Genomic DNA, 19,416 nt, shown 5'->3' with positions numbered 1-19,416 from the left:
CAATATCCCTAGTACCACGACCCCTTCTAAACCCAGCCTGGACTTCCGGCAGTTCTCTGCTGATGTGCTGTTCTAATCGTTTTTGGATGATCTTCAGCAACTTGATGGTACAACAGAAATTCCAACAAGTCCCCTTTCCAGCAGAAAGTCTCATCCCTGAGTCAATCATGTGGTCTTCTGACCTAGGGGTCAGTGTACTCTGCACACCAGTAGCCCAGTGTGGGGAAATGAAGGAAGCAATAGCATGGAGGCTGCCCTTCTGGGAGAGACTGAGCTGGCGTCAGGGCACGAACTGATGAAAACTCCATTTGTGAGTGTCTGGGCCTAGGATGGAAGGTGGGAGGGGGTACCTGGGGACCAAATAATAGAATTGCTTGCAGACCTGTAAGAGGCACCTGTGAAATTCCCTGGGGAGGCAGGGAGTGGCATTGCTCCAAGCTCTCCAGTGAGTCTAGTGCTCAGTCACCATGCAGAACCAGTCATGTAATGCAGTTCACACAGGAGACGAGGTTGAGGCCAGCAGTGCACACAGACCCTCAGTCACCTACTCACCTACAGCACAGAGTTCAAGAAAGGGACCTGAGGTCACAGAGCAGGATAAGTGATGGAGACGTGATTGGGACACAGGCCCTCTCTGCTTCACTGGACCACACAGAGGTGGAAAAAGGGTCAGGGATATTTCCTTGAGGAAAGGGTGTTTGCCCATCTGTGTCAGCCCCTCACTTCCAGGTAGAGAAGTAAGGAGACCAGCCCCACCTTCCCAGGGCCACACTCAGGCCTGGTCCACAGAAAGTCTGAATTCAACTGTTTCTTCTCACCAGCCCTGCTCAGTAGCTCACCTTGCTTTCCCAGATCCAACTCTCAGCCCAGGAAAGATGAGAAAGCTCAAACCAGAGAGAAGGTGAGTTTATTGCAGTGTCTAAGGGCTTGCTGCCAAAGAAAGTATACTGACTCTTGCCCTTCAAAGCCCAGAATAAACAGAACCCTGGTCATCAGCTTCACAGGCCCCCTGAACACCACCTCCAATGTTTCAAAGCCAAGGGCCAAGCTGTACAGCTCCACATGCCCAGTGTCTTCTCTACGTCCAAATCCCTCCTCCTCCTGTCAGGGGACAGATGACCAGCTAGGGGGTGCTCTCGAGCCCTCAGTGGCCCCTTACCATGGCCCCCTGGCAGGGAGGGTGAGGACTTGAGCCAAACTGAAGCCCTGGAAGGGAGCTTGTGGCAGACAGTGGAGAGAAAGCAGGGTCATGGGATCTGAAGCAGAGGTCTGCAGGCCCTCAGTGAGGGAGGGCTCAGGCACAAGCCTCAGCCCCACAACCACTGGGCCCTTCAGCCTTGCTTGCCAAGCTGTAGTAGTAGCCACGCATGCGCTGCTCCACAGCCACGAAGTCTGGACGGTCCTCCCACCTGTGGGGCAGGTAGATCCAGGTCACTGACCACAGCCCCTGGACCCAAGCACAGCCGAGGGTGAGCAGGCAATGGGGCATGGTGAGGTGGACTTCCAGAGCTCAGAAAGTCTGGTATGGACTTGTTGGGCTGGTGGGGGATTGGGTGACAGAGTGTTCGCTCAGAGGTAAGAGGACTTAGTTCAAACGCTGCTTTCAGGATTAGCCTAGGAGATGAATAGCTATTGGCTAACCATTGGCTAGTGAGGACTTTGGGATTAAGTCATGGGATAATGGAATGACAACTGTTGTCCTGGACAAACAGGGATAGTGACTATTGGAATACTTTGTACCAAGAAGTGGGTCATGGGTAAATGTGTGCAAGTGTGCTATCCCAAAGATTCTGGAACGCACATGGCTGAGTATTCAGGTGTGAGCTGTAAGATCAGCAGTGCAAACCCACCAGCCACTGCAAGAGAAAGATGTGGCAGTCTCTGCATAAAGATCATATGCCAGGACACTCAAAGCAGCATTCCACTCTGCCCTGTAGGTCACAATGTTGTGTACTGTGGAGCCAGAACAGACTCACAGCTGACCCTCAGAGGGTTTTCAGAGGCTCTAAATCACGGGGGGGAGGGGGTGGGGTGTGAAAGCCTATCTTTCTCCCATGGAACAGTCTGGAGGACTTGAACCACATGTCCTATGGTCAGAATCAACTTGAAGGCACACAACAATGGCACCATGCTGTCCATCCACAAGCAGAAGGCCAGAGTGCAGTTTTGGCCAGTGGAGAATTGAGTATTAATGCTTTGGGGGTGGGATATCCATGTTTAGTGTATTTAGATGTTGGTGGACAGGATCATTTCTGATGGAGGATGAGTGGACACATGCTGGGTTAACAGACACCCTAGGGGTCTACTAGGCTGCTTGGAAGGTTTTGTGTCAATGCCATGGGTGCTTGGTGTCGGGGGTCTATGGTACAATAGGCTGGTTGTCAAAATGGTTTTCCTAGCACATTGCTTTCACATTTGCCACAGGGCCTGGTGAGGCTATGCTAATGAAGTGAGTACATGAACAGTACCTCTTGGGTAGAAATACGCAAAGTGTGTAGGTACCGATGATAGAACTGGACAGGCTTGCCACTGTACCAGGCTACACTGAGCAGGTTTAGAAACAGGGGTGGCAATCGTGTTACTCATAAGAAGGAAGTAATGCTCACCCATGTTTATCATGGCTTTGTTCACAATAGCAAAGAGTTGGAAACAACCTAAGTGTCCATCAACCAATGAATGGATAGAGAAGCTGTGGTATATTCACACAATAGAATACTATGCTGCATTGAAAAACAAGGAACTCATGAAATATTATACAAAATGGGTGACCTTGGAGGACATTATGCTGAGTAAAATATCTCAGTCACAAAAGGACAAATACTGCATAGTGCTACTGTTGTAAAAGGAAACTGACATCAGGATTGGGGGAGACAGAAAGATGGGATAAATTATGTATACTGCATTGAAACAGATGAGAGACAGAACTGTTTAAAGGATATATATGATTAGGTATTATTGTCATGACATGAGTCCAGAATGAAGGCTGCATAGTGGAGTTGACTTGGGGAGAGGGATTATATAACAATGAAGGAATTTTTCTTTTACTTTTCAAAGAGAAGAATGAACTGGAGGGGAGGGATGGGCAGGGAGAAAAGTGCAACAATGAATGAGTGGAAATCCAAAATCTCTGTAAGTTTTCATTAAAATTAATTAGATAGATAGATAGATAGATAGATATGTATCTATGTATCTATATCCATATCTATCTCTATATCTATCTATATCATCTATATCTACATCTATATCTATATCTATATCTATATCTATATCTATATCTATATCTATATCTATATCATCTATATCTATAGATAGATAGATAATGTAGTGAGAATCCTTCAAGTCCTTTCCATGTTAAGACGGCCAGTTCTCTCAGGTGAGAGCAGCAGCTCTCCGTGGGGAACGAGTGACCAATAAGTAAGTGACAAAGCGGACCCAGGACTGCTAGTCCATGGAGCCATGGCCAAGGGGCCCGGCCAGAGAGTGAGGTGCGGGGGGAGACAACATAAATAGCAGGACTAGGAGTGCTTGGTAACACTATCTTAAAGCTGAGAGACTGGTGGTCAGAAGCCCTGTGAGCATCCCTGAAAAGCTGTCCTAAGTGAACACTTGTACGCTGTTTCCACGGTGAAACCTCATAACCTCAAGTCTGGTTCTATGAGTTCTGTATGGGCCACTGCAAAGATTACAGCAGAAAGGAGGGGCAATTGGTGTTAGAATTGGTAAAAAGGAGGTGCAAGAGCATAAGGGAATGCCTGACCTCGTGGGAACTGTTTTTGTGCTGTGGATGTTACAGATGGGAACTATGGACTCTTGTTGAGTAAGTGGAGGTCAGGCTTGGCTGCCCTTGCACCACAGTCTTTGCACAGGTGCCACGGTATCGGATGCACCTTGTTTGCTGTCTGATGGGAGGTTGGAAGGCTGGCTGACAGTGCTGCGAGTAAGGCTGCCGAAGCTTTAAACAGACAGAAGTGGGGCTCTGAATCTGTTAAGTGTTTGAGTTGCAGTTGTTGTTGTTGTTGTTGATTGCCTTCGAGTGGAGCACGACTCATAGTGACCCTATGAACAAAAGGCCTGAAGCCCCTCTACAACTATTGACATTTATCAAAGTTCATAGTTTCCAGAGGCAAGTTGTTTAGGGAATACTTCAGTGTTTTTCTGGGTAATCAGAGACAAGGTCTTAGCCGAAGTTTTGAGGGCTGTTATCATGTGTTAGGTAACATGGTACTGACTTGCTCTAGTATCATATGCCTCGGTAGAGGTATCCACAGGTAGGACACTGAAGTGGTGAGTGGAGCACTGAGGGGACATTCAGGTGTTGGGGAGCTGAGCCTGGATGTAGGAGGGCTGAGCACTGGACAGCACTGAGGAGAGTTATGTTGGGTACTGATAGAGCAGGAAGAGAACCCCCAGGCCCTGTGGCCAGTTCAGCACTCACTTGTAGGTCCAGCAGTCCTTCATGAGTTTGTACAGCTCAGGCGGACACTCTGGTGGACACTCCATCCGCATGCCCTGCTCAATGAAGGCCATGACCTCTGGGCCCTTCATCTTCTGCTCAGGTCACATGGGAGAGACATGTGAGTGGCCAGGGCCCTTGACCTCGGCCAGTCTCACCCCACCACCCACCCTCCTGCCTCTGCCTGAGCCTGCCTTGTAGGGCTTCTGGCCATAGGAGAGGGCCTCCCACATGGTGACCCCGTAGCTCCAGACGTCACTGCGGCTGGAGAACTTGCGGAAGTTGATGCACTCGGGTGCATACCATTTGAGTGGCCACTTCCCTGCTGAGCGAGCCTGCAGAGAGGGACATGCTGCTGGAGCAGGGCTTGGGAACCCTCCACCTGCCAACCCTGTCCACCTGGGCACCACAGGGGTGAGGACTCACAGTGTAGTAGCTGTCATCGGCACCCAATGCCTTGGAGAGGCCAAAGTCACTAATCTTGGCATAGTGCCTGTTGACCAGCAGGACATTGCGGGCTGCCAGGTCGCGATGCACAAAGTTCTTTTCCTCCAGGTATTTCATGCCCATGGACACTTGGTGCAGCAGCTCTGTCACATTGCTGACAGGGATCTCTTCCCTGGGAGGAGGGGAAAGGCAGGATTGTCTGGGAGGAGGCAGCTCACACTCCCAAGCAGGCAAAAACTCATTTCTTTAAGCCACTCCCCCCCATAAGCCATATTATGATATGTTCAATACATGCTTATTGAGCACCTGCTGTATGCCAGACATGGACCTGGGTGACAGCTAAGAACAAAACAAAAATCAACATCAAACAACAAAGCAAAACAACAACTATGATGAGCTCAACCAATGTCATGGCTTCAAATAACATCCATACACTATGATTCCCAAGCGTATACCCCTGCCTGCATCTCTGATGTCCCCCTGGGGGTGATTTTACAGACATTTCAATGTTAATATGGCCAAAGCTAATTCCAGATATCTCTCTCTCTCTCTCTCTCTCTCTCTCTTCAGCTGGCTTCTCCCTCTAATGTCCGCAGCTCAGTTCACAGCAGCGCCATCCTTCTACTCCCTCAGGCTAGGCCAGAAGCCCTGAGGTTCCTCTCAACCATACCACATCCAAACCTCCAGCAAACTCTACCTTCAAAATCTATCCAGAATTCACTTCTCCTGACCTTCACTTCTGGCACCTTAACTTGACTCCCATCGTCATCATCGTCATCGACTTCCTGAACTAGAACAGTCACACACATTCTCTCTCTTTCCTCTCTTCAGCTGAGGGAGCCTGGAATACCTGAGTGCAGCCATGCTACACCTCTGCTCACGGCCTCCCACAGCTCCCACCTGACTAGGGGAGTGAGCTCAAACCTGCCTGCAGCCCACAGGCCGTGAGCATCCATCCCCCTCACTCACTGTGCTCTAGCCCCGCCTCACTGCTCTTCTGACACACCAGCCTCAGGGCCCACCTCAGGGCCTTTGCCCTGGCTATGTCTTCTGCCTGGACTGCTGTCCCCTCGGCTCCCATTTCACTAACAATTCCCACCCCTCATCCTGCTCGCTTTCCATCCCCACAGGTGCTATACTTCATCTGATTATAAGCAACACTTCTTGTTTCTTTTTTTTCCAACTAGAATTCAGGGCAAAGATTTTTTTTTCTCTCTCTTTTTCTTTTCTTTCTTTTTTTTTCCCTGATGTTCTTGCAATAAGCCCTCTCAAGCAGTAAATGCCCAGTGGAAACCTGCTGAGTGGCCTGATGGCACCAGCTAGGGAGTATCCTGGTGCAGGGTGTCTCGGATGTGCAGGGGGGTGGACATGTGGAAATTATGCATACACTCACTGGCAGTGAAAGGTCCACATGGCAGTAGGAATGTGTACACACCATGAAATGAGTGTGGGTGTGTGTTCACCTGTGGGCAGACGGGGTGAGCCGCCCTCCAGCTGACCCAGTCAGGGCTGTCCAGTGCTCACCTCTTTCCTAGCAGGAACTTGTGCAGCGGCCCACCCCCTGCCATCTCCATGACCAGCATGAGAGCCTCTGCCTGGCACACACCGATGAGACGCACGATGTAGGGGTTGTCCAGCTGGTGCATGATCTGCGCCTCCCGCATCATCTCGTCCTTGTCCGCCTTCTCTGTACTGTGCTTCAGCACCTTGATGGCCACGTCTATCTGCTTCCTGCCCAGATGCACACAGCAGGGAAGGTGTCTTCAAGAGGCAGGCAAGGCCCCTCCATTCCCACCTGACTCCCCTATGGCTGCCCACTTTCCTTTCATGACTAGCTGTGCCCAGCTGCCGAGAGTGCTGGCTACAGAGAGCTCACACCCAAGTCCCTCTCCAAGAACTGCTGTGGCTGAGAAGAAGTGCCTGGTCATTAGTCACACCTGCCCCAGGACACCTTGCACCAAGGAGGCCAATGCAGGAACTGAGGGAATGCCCTCTGAGGTTCCACTGAGTCTACCAAGGTCCCAGTTACACCCCCAGCACAGTTCAGCCTTTCCCTGGGTGCAGCACATGACCCTCACTCCCGCCCAGCTCTCCCAGAAAATGTTCTTGAGTCCGATTTTCCTTCCCAGAGCCTGTTTCTCATGCAAACTGACATGGGACAGACAAACATGTGACTTTCAACCCTCAAGACCATGCCCCCACCCCCACAGCACTCCTGCACACACAGCTGTCATACTTGCGCATGCTGTAGACGCCCTGGCGCACCGAGCCGAAATTCCCACAGCCAAGTTCAATGTCGGCCATGAGGAGGTTCTCACGTTTCAGGAAGAGCTTCTTATCCTTCAGCTCCTCAGGGTCGCTGTAGGGGCTCTCATACACGCTCGTGTCCATGGGCAACGGCCGCGTTTTCGCCGGGGACACTGGGCGTGCTGGGCACACAGTCCCAGGACAGAAGGGAGGAAGGGAGCAGAAGGGAGGGGAAGTGGCTGCCATACAGCTCAGACAAGGGCTTGCCAGCCAGAGCACACATCCACCGGTATATAGGTGCATTTCTCCATTTGGAGCATGCACATTGACGTACAGGTGCGTTTCCCCATCCGGAGAGCGCACATCGGAATGAAGGTGGTTTATGTGCTCACAGTGTGCACACATGTATACTCTCAGCTGCATCTGTGTGTGCACTGTGGAAAGGTGTGATCGGCCAATGTGTGTTCACAGTCACTCCTGTGTAACATGAACACAGGGGCAAAGGTGTGTGTGCATGTGGAAGAACGTGTGCATTAGCTGGAGTGTGCACATGGGCTCATATGTGCACCACATGTGTACAGTTATGTACGTGCTGCCCAAGTCTACACATGCAACACACAGTCAGGCTTTGTACCTTGTGTGTACACAAAACTACACACTGTGTGCAGACAAAACCACATACAGCCTTCATGTGAGCAAGTTCGCATCTACACGTAAGCATGCCATGCATGTGTTCTCTGCAGAATGCTTTAAGAACATGGGCCTAAGTGTGTAGCTGCCTAGTTCAAATCCTGGTTACCTAAAGGATTTAGAAAATCACTTGTCCTCTTTTTTATTTGTTAAATGGGGTTAAGTATTCTAACTACAGTTGACCATTGATGCAGATTTGAACAGCACAAACCCAAAACTTTCCCCCCATTGCCACAGCTCTGTCAACCTTGTGGAAAAGGGGTCATGTTGCTAACCCAAAAGTAGGAGGTTCAAATCCATCAGGTACTTCATGGGAGAAGGATGGGCAGTCTCCTCCTGTGCTATTTACTGACTCTGAAAACCCACTAGAGGGTGAGCTGTGAGTCAGTTCAGACTTGACAGCACCCAACAAAAATTGTGCTCAAGAGTTGCTAGTATCCACATAAAACACAGTGTGGCACAAGCCATCTTTGTATGAAGATCCATCTCTCTGGCAAATTGCATAACAAAGAGCTAAGTTATTACCCAGATTTTTTACTATGCAGAGGTGTTGCCTTTAACCTCCACATTGGTCAAATGTCAACAGGAATTCATACAGAGTGTTGGGAGGGCTTAACGAGTGCATAAACACAGAGAGCTCCAAACATATCCAGCACACAGTAAGTGCTCATTAAATGTGTATTTGTGCACAAGATGCCTTCCCATGTGTCAGTATACACCTAGATGTACAAGTACATAGCGGGCCCAATGGAAGCGTGTACCTCTGTGGGGATTGTGTGTGCACAGAACAGTTAAGTAACTCCCCCACCCCGATCCCCACAGGCTTGGCCTGGCCCACCTCTCTCCTCCACCAACCCCAGAGCCCAGCTGGGACCTCATCATTGCACCCCACCACACTTCCACCTACGCCAGCTCACCTGGCTCTGGGGTATATCCATCAGAGTTGAGAGTGTCAATCTGCCTCTGGAGTTAAAGATCATATAGTCAGCAAGAGCCAGCAGGCCTCAGCCAGAGGTCCCAGCACCTCTTATGAGATATCCTCTGAGGACTTCCCAGGGACAGTGACCAGATTTGGGGGGTTCTTCTCCACAGAAGCTCCCTTCTCCTTTCCATCCTCCCCACTACAAGACCCACCCATCACCTGCCCACGCAGCTCCATCCCAAGTCCCCAGCTCTGAGGGTCTAGCTGACTCACGTGGGCGAATGTGGATGGATGGGTTGGGAGTGTGGGCGCGGCAGCTCCTGGAAGAGCAGAAGGAACAGTGAGGGACACCAAGGGCCAGGGCTTCCACCCACTGATACCCATGGCTCCCACTCACCAGAGGCAGCAGTGGCACTGGAGTTGGGACAGATCTCCTTGAGACAGTAAATGAGCCCATCTGCCTTCAGCTTCAGGTATTCTACAAGCTGCAGGAAGAAGATGTCAAAGTAGGGCTCCTCCCTGCTGGGAGCCCAACCCCCCCATCACAGTGTCTCCCCCAGGATGGGTGGGCAGACAGCCTACCTGCCAGAGAGTGTCAAACTTGGTTCCCTCAGGGATGCAGTACTTGCCAGCCTTGTCCTGACTGATGAGGTAGTGGTACACAGTCTTGCCATAGATCAGGGACAGTGCATATGTGCCCTGCTCCTTCCGGGGTCTCAGCCTACATGGGGCAGGCAGGTCTTGTCACTTCTATGGCCACCTGGACCCTTCCTGTGTGCTCACCTTCTGGGCCTCGGTTTCCCCACACATTGTTTGGGTTGTACACCTCAGGGTCTTATGGAGAAGTGCCAAGAACTAGAGCACCAACACTGGTGATGAGTTGGTGTGGGGGGAGAAGAAAGAGAGGGCATGAAGGGTCACAGTGCCTATGGCAAGCACATCCAAGGCCAGACACATTCCACCACCGCAGGCAGACACATTCCCATCCAGGAACAGATATGCAGCCACCCACACGAGACATCTGGTCCTCCTAGCTGGGCACTCAATCTCCTACACCTCAACATCCAGTGTCCCCTGGGGACCTCAGTCTACTGGCAGATCCACTCAGTCCTGCACAGTCAGACCATGGGAGGACACTTGGCCAACCACTGTAGACACTCACAAGGGGACACAGCCTTCAACAGGGAGACAGAAAACCATTCTCTGGGGAAAGAAGGTCATTTCCACAAGGACATCCACACGGTCAGCACAGCTCCTTGACCAGCTCCAAAGCAGAGCAAGTAGATCATTGCAATAGATCAACCAGTTACATTGATAATACGTTGATAATTTTGCTACCATAAATGCTGGTTGCCTTCTGCTGGAAACTTGTAGCTAAAGAAAGAATTAATGAAACACCAGACACCACAGATGAATCTAGAGGAAATTATGCTGAGTGACCAAAAGGACAACTGGCCTAAAACAACTATTATAAAGAGCTCTGGAAAAGTTTACACATGCAATGATTCCTAGGCGGTTACTGGGGATGGGAAGAGAGGGGAAGGCAGTGAAAAAGAATAATCTGAGTAAAAGGAGAGGTGGGATACAATGAGAAGTTGAGCGGACGGTGTAACTATATTAATTATAATTAATAATATAAAACAAAATGTATATGAATGATTAAGTATAAACCAGTATGATTTGTAAATTTTCACTCAAGTAAAAAATACCTTAACTAAATAGACAAATTCTCCCTTTCTGTGTGGAGAGTGGGCGTCCGAGAGTTGGTGATCCTGCACACCCAAGCACCCACAGGCACACACTCTGACACACACTCACCCTGCACGCTCAACAGCCAGAGAATCAGACCTCCTACAGTGACACCAGTCACAATTTCCTGCAGAATAGTTCTGTTGTGAATCACTGGCTTGAGGATTCCAGGGCTGAGTGTGGATTTCCAACAGACGAGGAAGGCAGCTCGTCTTGAGAGTCTTTGAGCTAGTGGAAGCTGACTGCTGACCACTCATCACTAAGGAAGAACACTCATTTAAAAAGTAGTCGCCTGCACTGAGAAGTGGACAGCAGCAAACAGCAACTGGAATGGCAGGAGAACGAGCAAGCTCAGAAGGATAAGCCTCAGACAGGACTTGGGTCTCGTTCACTCATTTACTGGGTGTCATCCATGGGCCAGATGTTGTTCCAAGGGCAAGGATAGAGGTAGACAAGAGAGATGCCAGCTAACTAAGCCAGTGGGCCATTTGTCACTCTACAGAACAGAGAAATTCCCCTCCATCACCAAATCAGAATGCAGAATCAGAATGGACTGAGGGCAGTGTAACCATCCCGTCCATTCCTCCACACAGCACTCTTCAGAGAACAATGGTGTGGAATGGTGGCACAGTTCCCAGGGAAAAGATCCTGAAATAGGCAACTGGGGTGGGGTTAAAAGTGCAACAATGAATGAAACCCCAAAATCTCTGTAAATGTTCATTAAAACTAATAAAATTTAATAATAAAAAAAAGTGAACATTTAGGGCGAGGAAGAACCCCCCCACACACCTCTGCTGCCCACACAAACTAAGAAATGAGAATGTCTGCATACAGGAAGTTTCTTTTGGAATTAAACTAGTGGGCTACCCTGGAAGTTAACATCTCTAAAACTTTATGTTTTTAACAATAGAAATGTAATTCCCAGCCATGGCCTAGTAATTTTGTGTGGAAGATTAAAAAGTAAAGAACACAGCCACAATATTTGCTGGCTATTCCCATCAAAAGACATCATCTATTTCTCTCTCTCCAGGCTAGATGATGTGATGAGTCAATACGACTTTAGAAACCATGACCTAAGCAGAGGTTTAGAAAGAGCTTATTCATCAGGATTTGCCCTTTCACGTTTCTGGCAACCTTGCAATCACCATGGGAATGAGACCAAGTGGCCTGCTGGAAAAGCCACATAGCGGTGACCCAAGCAATGCCATCCTAGACACTCCAGCCCTGGCAGCCACGTGAGCAACCTCAAGGAAAACCAACTGAATTCAACCAAATCACCCAAATGAATGCAGCCTAAATTGTCAAGTACAGAATGAAGAGTTATTGTTAGGTGCCCTGGAGTTGATCACAACTAACAGCAAGACTATGAACAACAGATCTGAGACCTGTCCTATCCTGTGTCATCCTGACCATCTCTGAGCCTACTGTTACAGTCACTGTAACTATGTAATCCATTTCGTTGAGGGTCTTCCATTCCTTTGCTGACCCTTCATGTATCACAGCATAATTTATTTTTCCAAGGCCTGGCCTTTCTTTTTTTATTTTTATTGTGATTTTAATGAAAGCTTACAGAAAAGTTGGATTTTCATTTATTCATTTGTTGATGAGTACTTGGGTTGCTTCCATCTCTTTGCTATTGTGAACAAAACATGGGTGTACATACACCTGTTTGGGTGACAATTCTGGTTTCTTTAGGGTATATTGCTAGTAATGACACTATTTCAAACTTTTTGAGAGAGTGCCATACCTCCTTCCATAGTGGTTGCACCATTTTACACTCCTACCAACAGTGAATAAGGGTTCCAATCTCTCCACAACCTCATCAGCATTTATTGTTTGCTACTCTGTTGAAGATTGCTATTGTTACCAGGGTGAGATAATGTTTCATCACTGTTTTAATTTGCATCTCCCTGAGAGCTAGGGATTTTGAACATTTTTTTCATGTGTTTATTTGCCATCTGAACGTCTTCTTTAGTGAACTGTCTATTCCTATCCTGTGTTCATTTTGCAATTGAGTTGTTTATATTTTTCTTGTTGAGGTGCTGGAATATTCTATACATTTTAAATATGATTCCCTTATTAGATATGTCATTACCAAAAATTGTTCTCCAGTCTATGGCTTCCTTACCTGCTGGAGAAGTTTTTTTGATGTGCTTAGGGATTTGATTCTCAGAAGGTCCTGTTCATCTATTTTATTCTCTCCTGGTTGTATGTTTTTCAAGATGCTTGGAAGCCTCTTCAAATAATGGATTAGAGCTTTGAGAGTTCTTGTAAGCTTTTCTCTGAAAAAGTTTATAGTCCTTGGTTTTACTCCTAAGTCCTTGATCCACTCTGAATTGGGTTTTTGTGCATAGTGTGAGGTGTGGGTCTTGCTTGAGTTTTTTTTTATTTTATTAATTTTAATTAACATTTACAGAGATTTTGGATTTTCATTCATTCATTGTTGCACTTTTTTTTTTTTTCAGTTTTCCAGTTTGGGGGACAGGCTCATCTTGACAACATGCCCAAAGTATGTGACATGAAGTTTCACCACCCTTGCCGCTAAGGAGCATCCTGGTCACATTTTCTTCAAGACAGACTTGTTTGTTCTTTTGCTAGTCCATGTATACAGGACTCTCCTCCAACACCACACACAAAGACATCAATTCTTCTATCTTCCTTATTCATTGTCCAACTTTCCAGTTCAAAGGAAGTCATTGGAATGACCATGGCTTGAATCAGGTACCCTTTAATTTTTAAACTAACATCTCTGCTCTTTAGCACTAAACAGCAGACTTTACCAATGCAACATGTCTTTTGATTTCTTCACTGTAGATGTCAATGGTGCTGACTGTGGATCCAAGTAAGACAAAATCAATGACACCTTCAGTCTTTACTCCACATATCATGATTCAATAGTGAAGTTATTTTTTTAACATCATTTTAATTGCTAACTTGGTCACATATTGTTTCCTTCCTTTACTTTTTATTTATTCATCCCATCAATCACTTTTATAGAATCATTCAGATATATTATTTCATTCATACATATTTTGTTTACACAATCATTTTTGTACTTTGTATTTTTGTTTTCTTGATGTTGTGTTGTGGTCCATATTAAAAGCTGTAATCTTTGATCTTTTACAGTAAATGTTTCAAGTCCTCTTCATTTTCAGCAAGCAAGGCTGTGTCATGTTTAAAACAGGTTGTTGGGATGTGTTTCTCCAATCCTGATACCACATACTTCTTCATACAGTCTGCTTCTTGGAAGATTTGTTCAGAATACAGATTGAATAGGTATAGAGAGAAGAAACAGCCCTGATGCATGCTTATTTTAAGCCACTATATATTTTTTTTAATTTTCAGCAGAATCTTGGGGAGGGAACTGCATCTTGTGAGAGGCTATGTAGGTAAGCTAAGACAAAGACACACACACACACACACACACACACACACACACACACACACACACTGAAGGGAGAAATCAACTCTCCAAATGGATTAACCCCAGAGGAGGGAACAGCTCTAGGGAAGGTGGATGAAAGGAAGGCTTCAGTGGGCAGGAACTCAGGCCAAGAAACTCCAGGAGAACAGAAACCTGGGGAACCCAGACACCCTAGGAAGGGTGTCAGACTGCTGAAGGTCATGGGAGAGAGGCAGGCACCCACCTCCTCCAGATTTCCAGGCCCGAGTGACCTCAGCTGACATCTACATATAATTTTCATACAAAAGATGGGGTTCAGAAAATATCCTCAGTATGGGGTCCAGAAAACAACCGTATCTAACAGGGCTTTCAAAAGCATGGGAGGATGTGTGTGTGTGTGTGTTTCTTATAATTAGATGTAAATTTATTATACTATATAAACAAGGATTATACAATTTACATATTTTTGGTTCTCAGAGTATTTTGCAACAAGAATATTTGATCAAGCTGGCAGCTGTAAACCAATGTTGAGTGGTTAACAGAAGGGAAATGGTTGACTTTTGAAATGGAAGCAAATAAATGAAACTTTGCACAATGGATAAAACCTGTGATGATGCATTTTTATCATAGATTAAATCTCAATGTTCAGAGTACAAAGCACTCAGGATAAATTAAAAAATAAAATCCACCAAACAAAAATCAGTAACATCTACTGTGTCATACATATAACATTCCCTACAAGTATATGTTGGATAAAGAAGGAAGAATATACTATACAAGGCATGTCAACAGTGCATTTCACCATCACACTTCGCAATCCTTTATATAAAAAACCCAAAAGTGTTGTTGAGAGCTGTGCATAGATAAAAAAATGAAAGTGTATAATTGTTATTAGGTGCCTGTTGAGAGGTTTCTGAATATAGCACAACAGAGAAAGCAATGCTCAGTGCTATGTCATCCTTAAGGAACTTGATGTTGCTGCTACCATGCTAATCCATCTCATTGAGCTTCTTACTGTTTTCAGCTGACTCTCTAGTTTCCATATTAGAAGCGTTGTAGCAAGTCATCTTTGATTATTGTTGTTGTTAGGGGCCGAAGACTTAGCAAGCCTATAAAAAAACAGATCTGAACCTTGCCCTATCCTGTGCTGTCCTCACACTTCCTGACACACTAGATCCAACTGTGGCAATTGTTGTGTCAGTCCACCTGGTTAAGAGTCTTCCTCACCTTCGTCAACCCTCTGCCTTTTCAAGAATGATGTCCCTCTCCAAGGAATAGCCTCTCCTTGCAACATGCCCAAAATATGTGAGGAAAAGCTTTATTATCTTTGCCTAAAAAGAGCACTCTGGCTGCACTCTCCCCAAGATATATTTGTCCTTTTGGCAGTATCAGTTCTTCCTCTGTTACCCTATCCAGCTCTCAGATGCACGGCAAGTGATCAGAAAGACCATTGTCAAATCAGTCTGACTTTAGTCCTCAAATGAAAATCACTACTCAACAATTTGGAGAGGTCTTAAACTGCAAACTTTCCCCAGGCAATACATCTCCTGATTTTCTGACTGTTGGTACCAAGGGTGTTAACTGTGGATCCAAGTAAGATGAAGTTGTTGACAGTTTCAATCTTTTTTCCATCTATCATAATGTTGCCTGTCAGTCTGGTGGTAAGAATTTTTGTTTTCTTGATGTTGAGATGTAATCCATATGGAAGGCTGTATTCATTGATCTTCTGGGCTTCATATCCTCCTCACTTTCAATAAATAAGGTTCTGTCATTTGCATAACACACGTTATTGATGAGTGTTCCCCGATCTTGATGCTACATTCTTTTGCAAAAAGTCCACCTTCTCAAATAATTTGCTCAGCATATAAATTGAATAGGTATAGAGACAGAATACAACCCTGTTACATTTCCTTAATTTTAAACCATGTAGTGTTGCCTTGTTCTGTTCACACAACAACCTCTTGGCCTAGGTAAAGATTTTACTTGAGTACAATTAAGCGCCCTGGGATTCTCAGTCTTCTCAATACTAGCCATAATTTATATATAATATAGTCAAAATGCCTTTGCATAGCAGGATTTTTAAAAATAACTTTATAGGAATTTTCACAATAATGATTAAAAAAAAAAACAACAACACACTTAAAAATTCACATGGCGCAGCTGGAACTCAGACACATTTGTCTATTTCTGCTAATCAAGAACACAGAATGCACCACTAGTACTGCACTGACCCATTGTGATCCACAGGGTTCCACCAACTCACCTCCAGAGTACACAGCCAGGTCTTTCTTCCTAGGCTCCTTCAGTCTAGAATCTCTGCTAAAACCTGCTGTATGGCATAGGAATGTGCAAGCCTCCACTGACAAGGCTGAGTATGAACCCAGGCCACAGCATAGAAGGCAAGAATTCTACCACTGCACCACCAATGCCTATACTGTCGCTTCCACATTAATCAATATCTTTATAACAAACCCTTGGGACAGGAATTTCTGTCATTTAAGAGCCGTTAGAGAGGGCGCTTCAACAGCACCTATGGCTCCCACCTCACTTGGGTAAAAGGGAAATTTCTCACTGCATTCTCTTGTCACTGGCTCATCTTACCTCCTGATCTTCCCCTTTGCTTTTTGGGTTGAAGCCACCCAGTCCTCCTCAAAGTTTTCAGAAGATCCCCTTGGCCAGAAACATTCTTCCAACATCAGCTGCACAAAGTGAACTCATTCCTCACTCCCTTTGGTTCATTACTATTCCCTCCTCAGGAAAGTTTCCTCCAGACACCTGAATTGCAAGCCCTCCCCATGCACACGTGTGTAGAATTTAGAACCATCTGAAATGCTGTATACTTCATTTCAACATAATTTTTGTGTCTAGTTTATTTACCACCTCATCTTCAGTGCCTGGCATACATTACGCATTCTAGGTATACTTTTTGAATACATGAGTCCTTAGCGTGGAAACAGAAAAAGGGAGACGTGCTACTTCTTGCAGCTGGTAAATGGCCATAGTGAAATGCCGAGCCCAAGTCCAAATAGCCTTTCCTAACTAGTACTTTTTGCTTTTAAAATCCCTTTGTACACACATAAAGGCACATGTATGCACCACGAGGGCTTATGCCCTGGTACAGCCCTCACCGGCTCACCCACACACTCAGGTCAGCCCCACCCTCTAAGAACCTGGAGCCTAGACACCAGCCCTCACCTCCCCAAAACTCCAAGGCTCAACTCCCACATACAGAAACTTGCCGTCAGTCTGAGCGCCCGAGTAGAGTTTGCGCTCAGCCTCTTCACGCGTCAGACTGTTGTGGTACCAGGGCATCCGCTCGTGGGCCGTGGTGGCGATAAGCTTCTCTACCTGGGGCGCCTGGCTGATGATGGCCTGCTCCAGCGCCTCACCCTGCGGGAAGGGGGTTGTCATTATGGCAAGTATGCACCGCAGGAACCCTTCCCATGTCCTGGACTGCTGTGTCCCCATGAGACTCCATGCCCTACCCTGGTGCGATTAACGGTGTCCCCTGCAATTGGTTGAGACAGCCCACATGTTATCATTGTTGCTATTATGTGCGGTCGTAGTGGAACTGTCTCATAGCTGGCGCCCTAGCAGGTTCTAAGAGGCACTAAATCACTCAGGAGTCGACAGGTAGCTTTCTCCAGCGGAGGAGTGGTGGATTCGAACCGCCAGCCTTTGAGTTGAAAGCGCAACTCCACTAGGCCACCAGAGGTCTCTTCTCTTCTCACAAACCATACCTATTTGTGCCCACACCCTCAGTCTGGTGTGGGTCCTAAGTGCGCCTGTGGCTTCCAGGTCTGATTCTGGTCAAGCACCACGTTGCACTGCAGCATGCTGAAGACAACAAATCTCCCCACGTCCTAAGGAGACCCGCTCCAGCCGGTTTCAGTCCTTCCACGGCCTGTGCGCACCTCTACGTCCCAGTATAGTTTAGCAGGAGATTGTAGGAACGGGTCACAGAAGGCCCATCACCACCATCACAGAAGTGCTGCCTCCAATCAGAGCGCCAATCCTTCAGCTTCAGCTCCAGGAGCAAGCCAGCAAGGGTGGAGCAGGCGAGGGCCTGTCTCTCTCCCAGAGCCCCAGGCCTTTCCCAGGCGCAGCTCATCCCTCCCGCCCCGCCTCCACGTGCAGCCCGCACTCTCACCTCCAGTTTCCAGGTCTGGCGGACGTAGTCCCGCACCATGGCGTCCCGCAGACAGTCAAAGACCCCGGGCTGAGGTTCGAGGCCCGGAGGCCGATTGCACGGCTTGCGCAGGTTGCAGGGAAGCCCGTCGGGGTCCCGGGAGTAGAACTCGCAGAGCTCGGCGGGGCCGCAGTGCGCCTTGCCGCCCGCGATGGCGTAGGTGCCGTTGAGCTGGCGCTCGATGGGGAAGTGGTGGAAGCGCACGTCGTGCACGAGCGAGAGCACATAGCCGCCCAGCGAGCGCAGGCACTGGCGCAGCAGGAAGAGCCCGTCGGCCATGCCCGCCAGCTTCAGGTGCTCCTCGGCTTCAGCCCGCGAAATGCTGCCATAGAAGAAAGGCAGGTGCGCCGCGGGGTCCGGCATCTCCGCCCTGCGCAGGCTGCGCACCTCGCCCTGAGGGATCAGAGGAGATTGGGAGGACATAGGGTGAGCTCACACAGCACGATCCGTGCCACCTTGGGCTGTGATTGTCCCAACAACTTGGAGAGGAGCCCCAGTCCTCTCCAGTGGGTATTCAGAGCTAGGAAACTGCAGGGGAGGGGATGGCCGTGTCCTCCTGCGGAGCTGCTGGTGGATTAGAACTTTTGGATTGGCAAGATTGCTCCTTACCACGAGGTCACCAGGGCTCCCTGGGAAGGCCCATCCTCACCTCTAACTTGTCAGAGATCGTGTGTGGACCCCGGCACCCCACACACCAGCACCCAGACACATGAATTCATTTCACAAACACATATTGAATTGTTACTGTGCTTCAGGCCCAGCACTGGCAAACATGGCCCCTGACCCCTGATGATAACACGATTGGAAAGTGAGGGGATGCAAAAAAGAAGGTGATAATTGCTGGTCGAGCTGAGTATTTGACAAGAAATATTTAGGAGGCCGCGCAAGCCAGGTCTGAAGGATGTGTGGCAGCTTCCCAAGGAAGTTAGAGCACCACCTTAGAAGTGAGGATGATGAAATGTTGTCTCACTTTCACTTTGGACATGTTATCAGGATGGGCCAACCCTGGAAAGGGGCGTCATTCTTAATAAAGTACAGAATCAGGGAAGAAAAGAGAGGAAGACACATCACCCCACCCCCATGCAGATGGATGGGACAGAGGCGACCTATATGCACTCAAATCATGACCATGAGGCACACGCGGGATTGCAGTTTCCTTCTGTTGTTCTTAAAGCCGCTGTGAATTGGAACCAGCTCAACGCCACCTAACAACAACAAATCACACCAGGCAAAGGGGACAGCAAGTGCAAAGGCTGAGCTGGAACCAGTTTCTCTCAACAAGGGACCCTTCCCCCCCCTCCAATTTCCTCAGTTCC

At 47.7% G+C, this 19,416-nt stretch overlaps 1 protein-coding gene across 1 annotated transcript; it reads right to left on the bottom strand.

Moving 5' to 3' along the window:
• Nucleotides 1-1,294: 1,294 nt before the first annotated feature.
• On the bottom strand, nt 1,295-18,463 carry ZAP70 (zeta-chain (TCR) associated protein kinase 70kDa). The gene is made up of 12 exons (XM_006900715.1): nt 18,062-18,463; nt 17,141-17,301; nt 9,342-9,480; nt 9,157-9,244; nt 9,033-9,076; nt 8,755-8,800; nt 7,137-7,320; nt 6,425-6,631; nt 4,880-5,072; nt 4,648-4,788; nt 4,436-4,548; nt 1,295-1,409 (listed from the first exon to the last, which is right to left on the bottom strand). Exons 1-12 carry the CDS (start codon nt 18,461-18,463, stop codon nt 1,295-1,297), a joined length of 1,833 nt encoding a protein of 610 aa, XP_006900777.1.
• Between the last annotated feature and the right edge of the window lie 953 nt (nt 18,464-19,416).

The sequence above is a fragment of the Elephantulus edwardii genome, unplaced genomic scaffold (genome assembly GCF_000299155.1).
Source record: "Elephantulus edwardii isolate Elephantulus edwardi_28Jun2011 unplaced genomic scaffold, EleEdw1.0 scaffold00291, whole genome shotgun sequence".
NCBI classification, from domain to species: Eukaryota; Metazoa; Chordata; class Mammalia; order Macroscelidea; family Macroscelididae; genus Elephantulus; species Elephantulus edwardii.
Note: the sequence above shows the minus strand (reverse complement) of the source record. Positions and strands in the feature narration are given on the sequence as shown.

Coding starts and splice junctions, on each gene's coding strand:
- ZAP70 (XM_006900715.1), bottom strand. CDS start 18,463: ATGCCGGACCCCGCGGCGCACCTGCCTTTCTTCTATGGCAGCATTTCG. Junction 17,302..18,061: donor GCCAGACCTGGAAACTGGAG/GTGAGAGTGCGG, acceptor CCCTTCCCGCAG/GGTGAGGCGCTGGAGCAGGC. Junction 7,321..8,754: donor TGGATATACCCCAGAGCCAG/GTGAGCTGGCGT, acceptor CAGCACGCCCAG/TGTCCCCGGCGAAAACGCGG.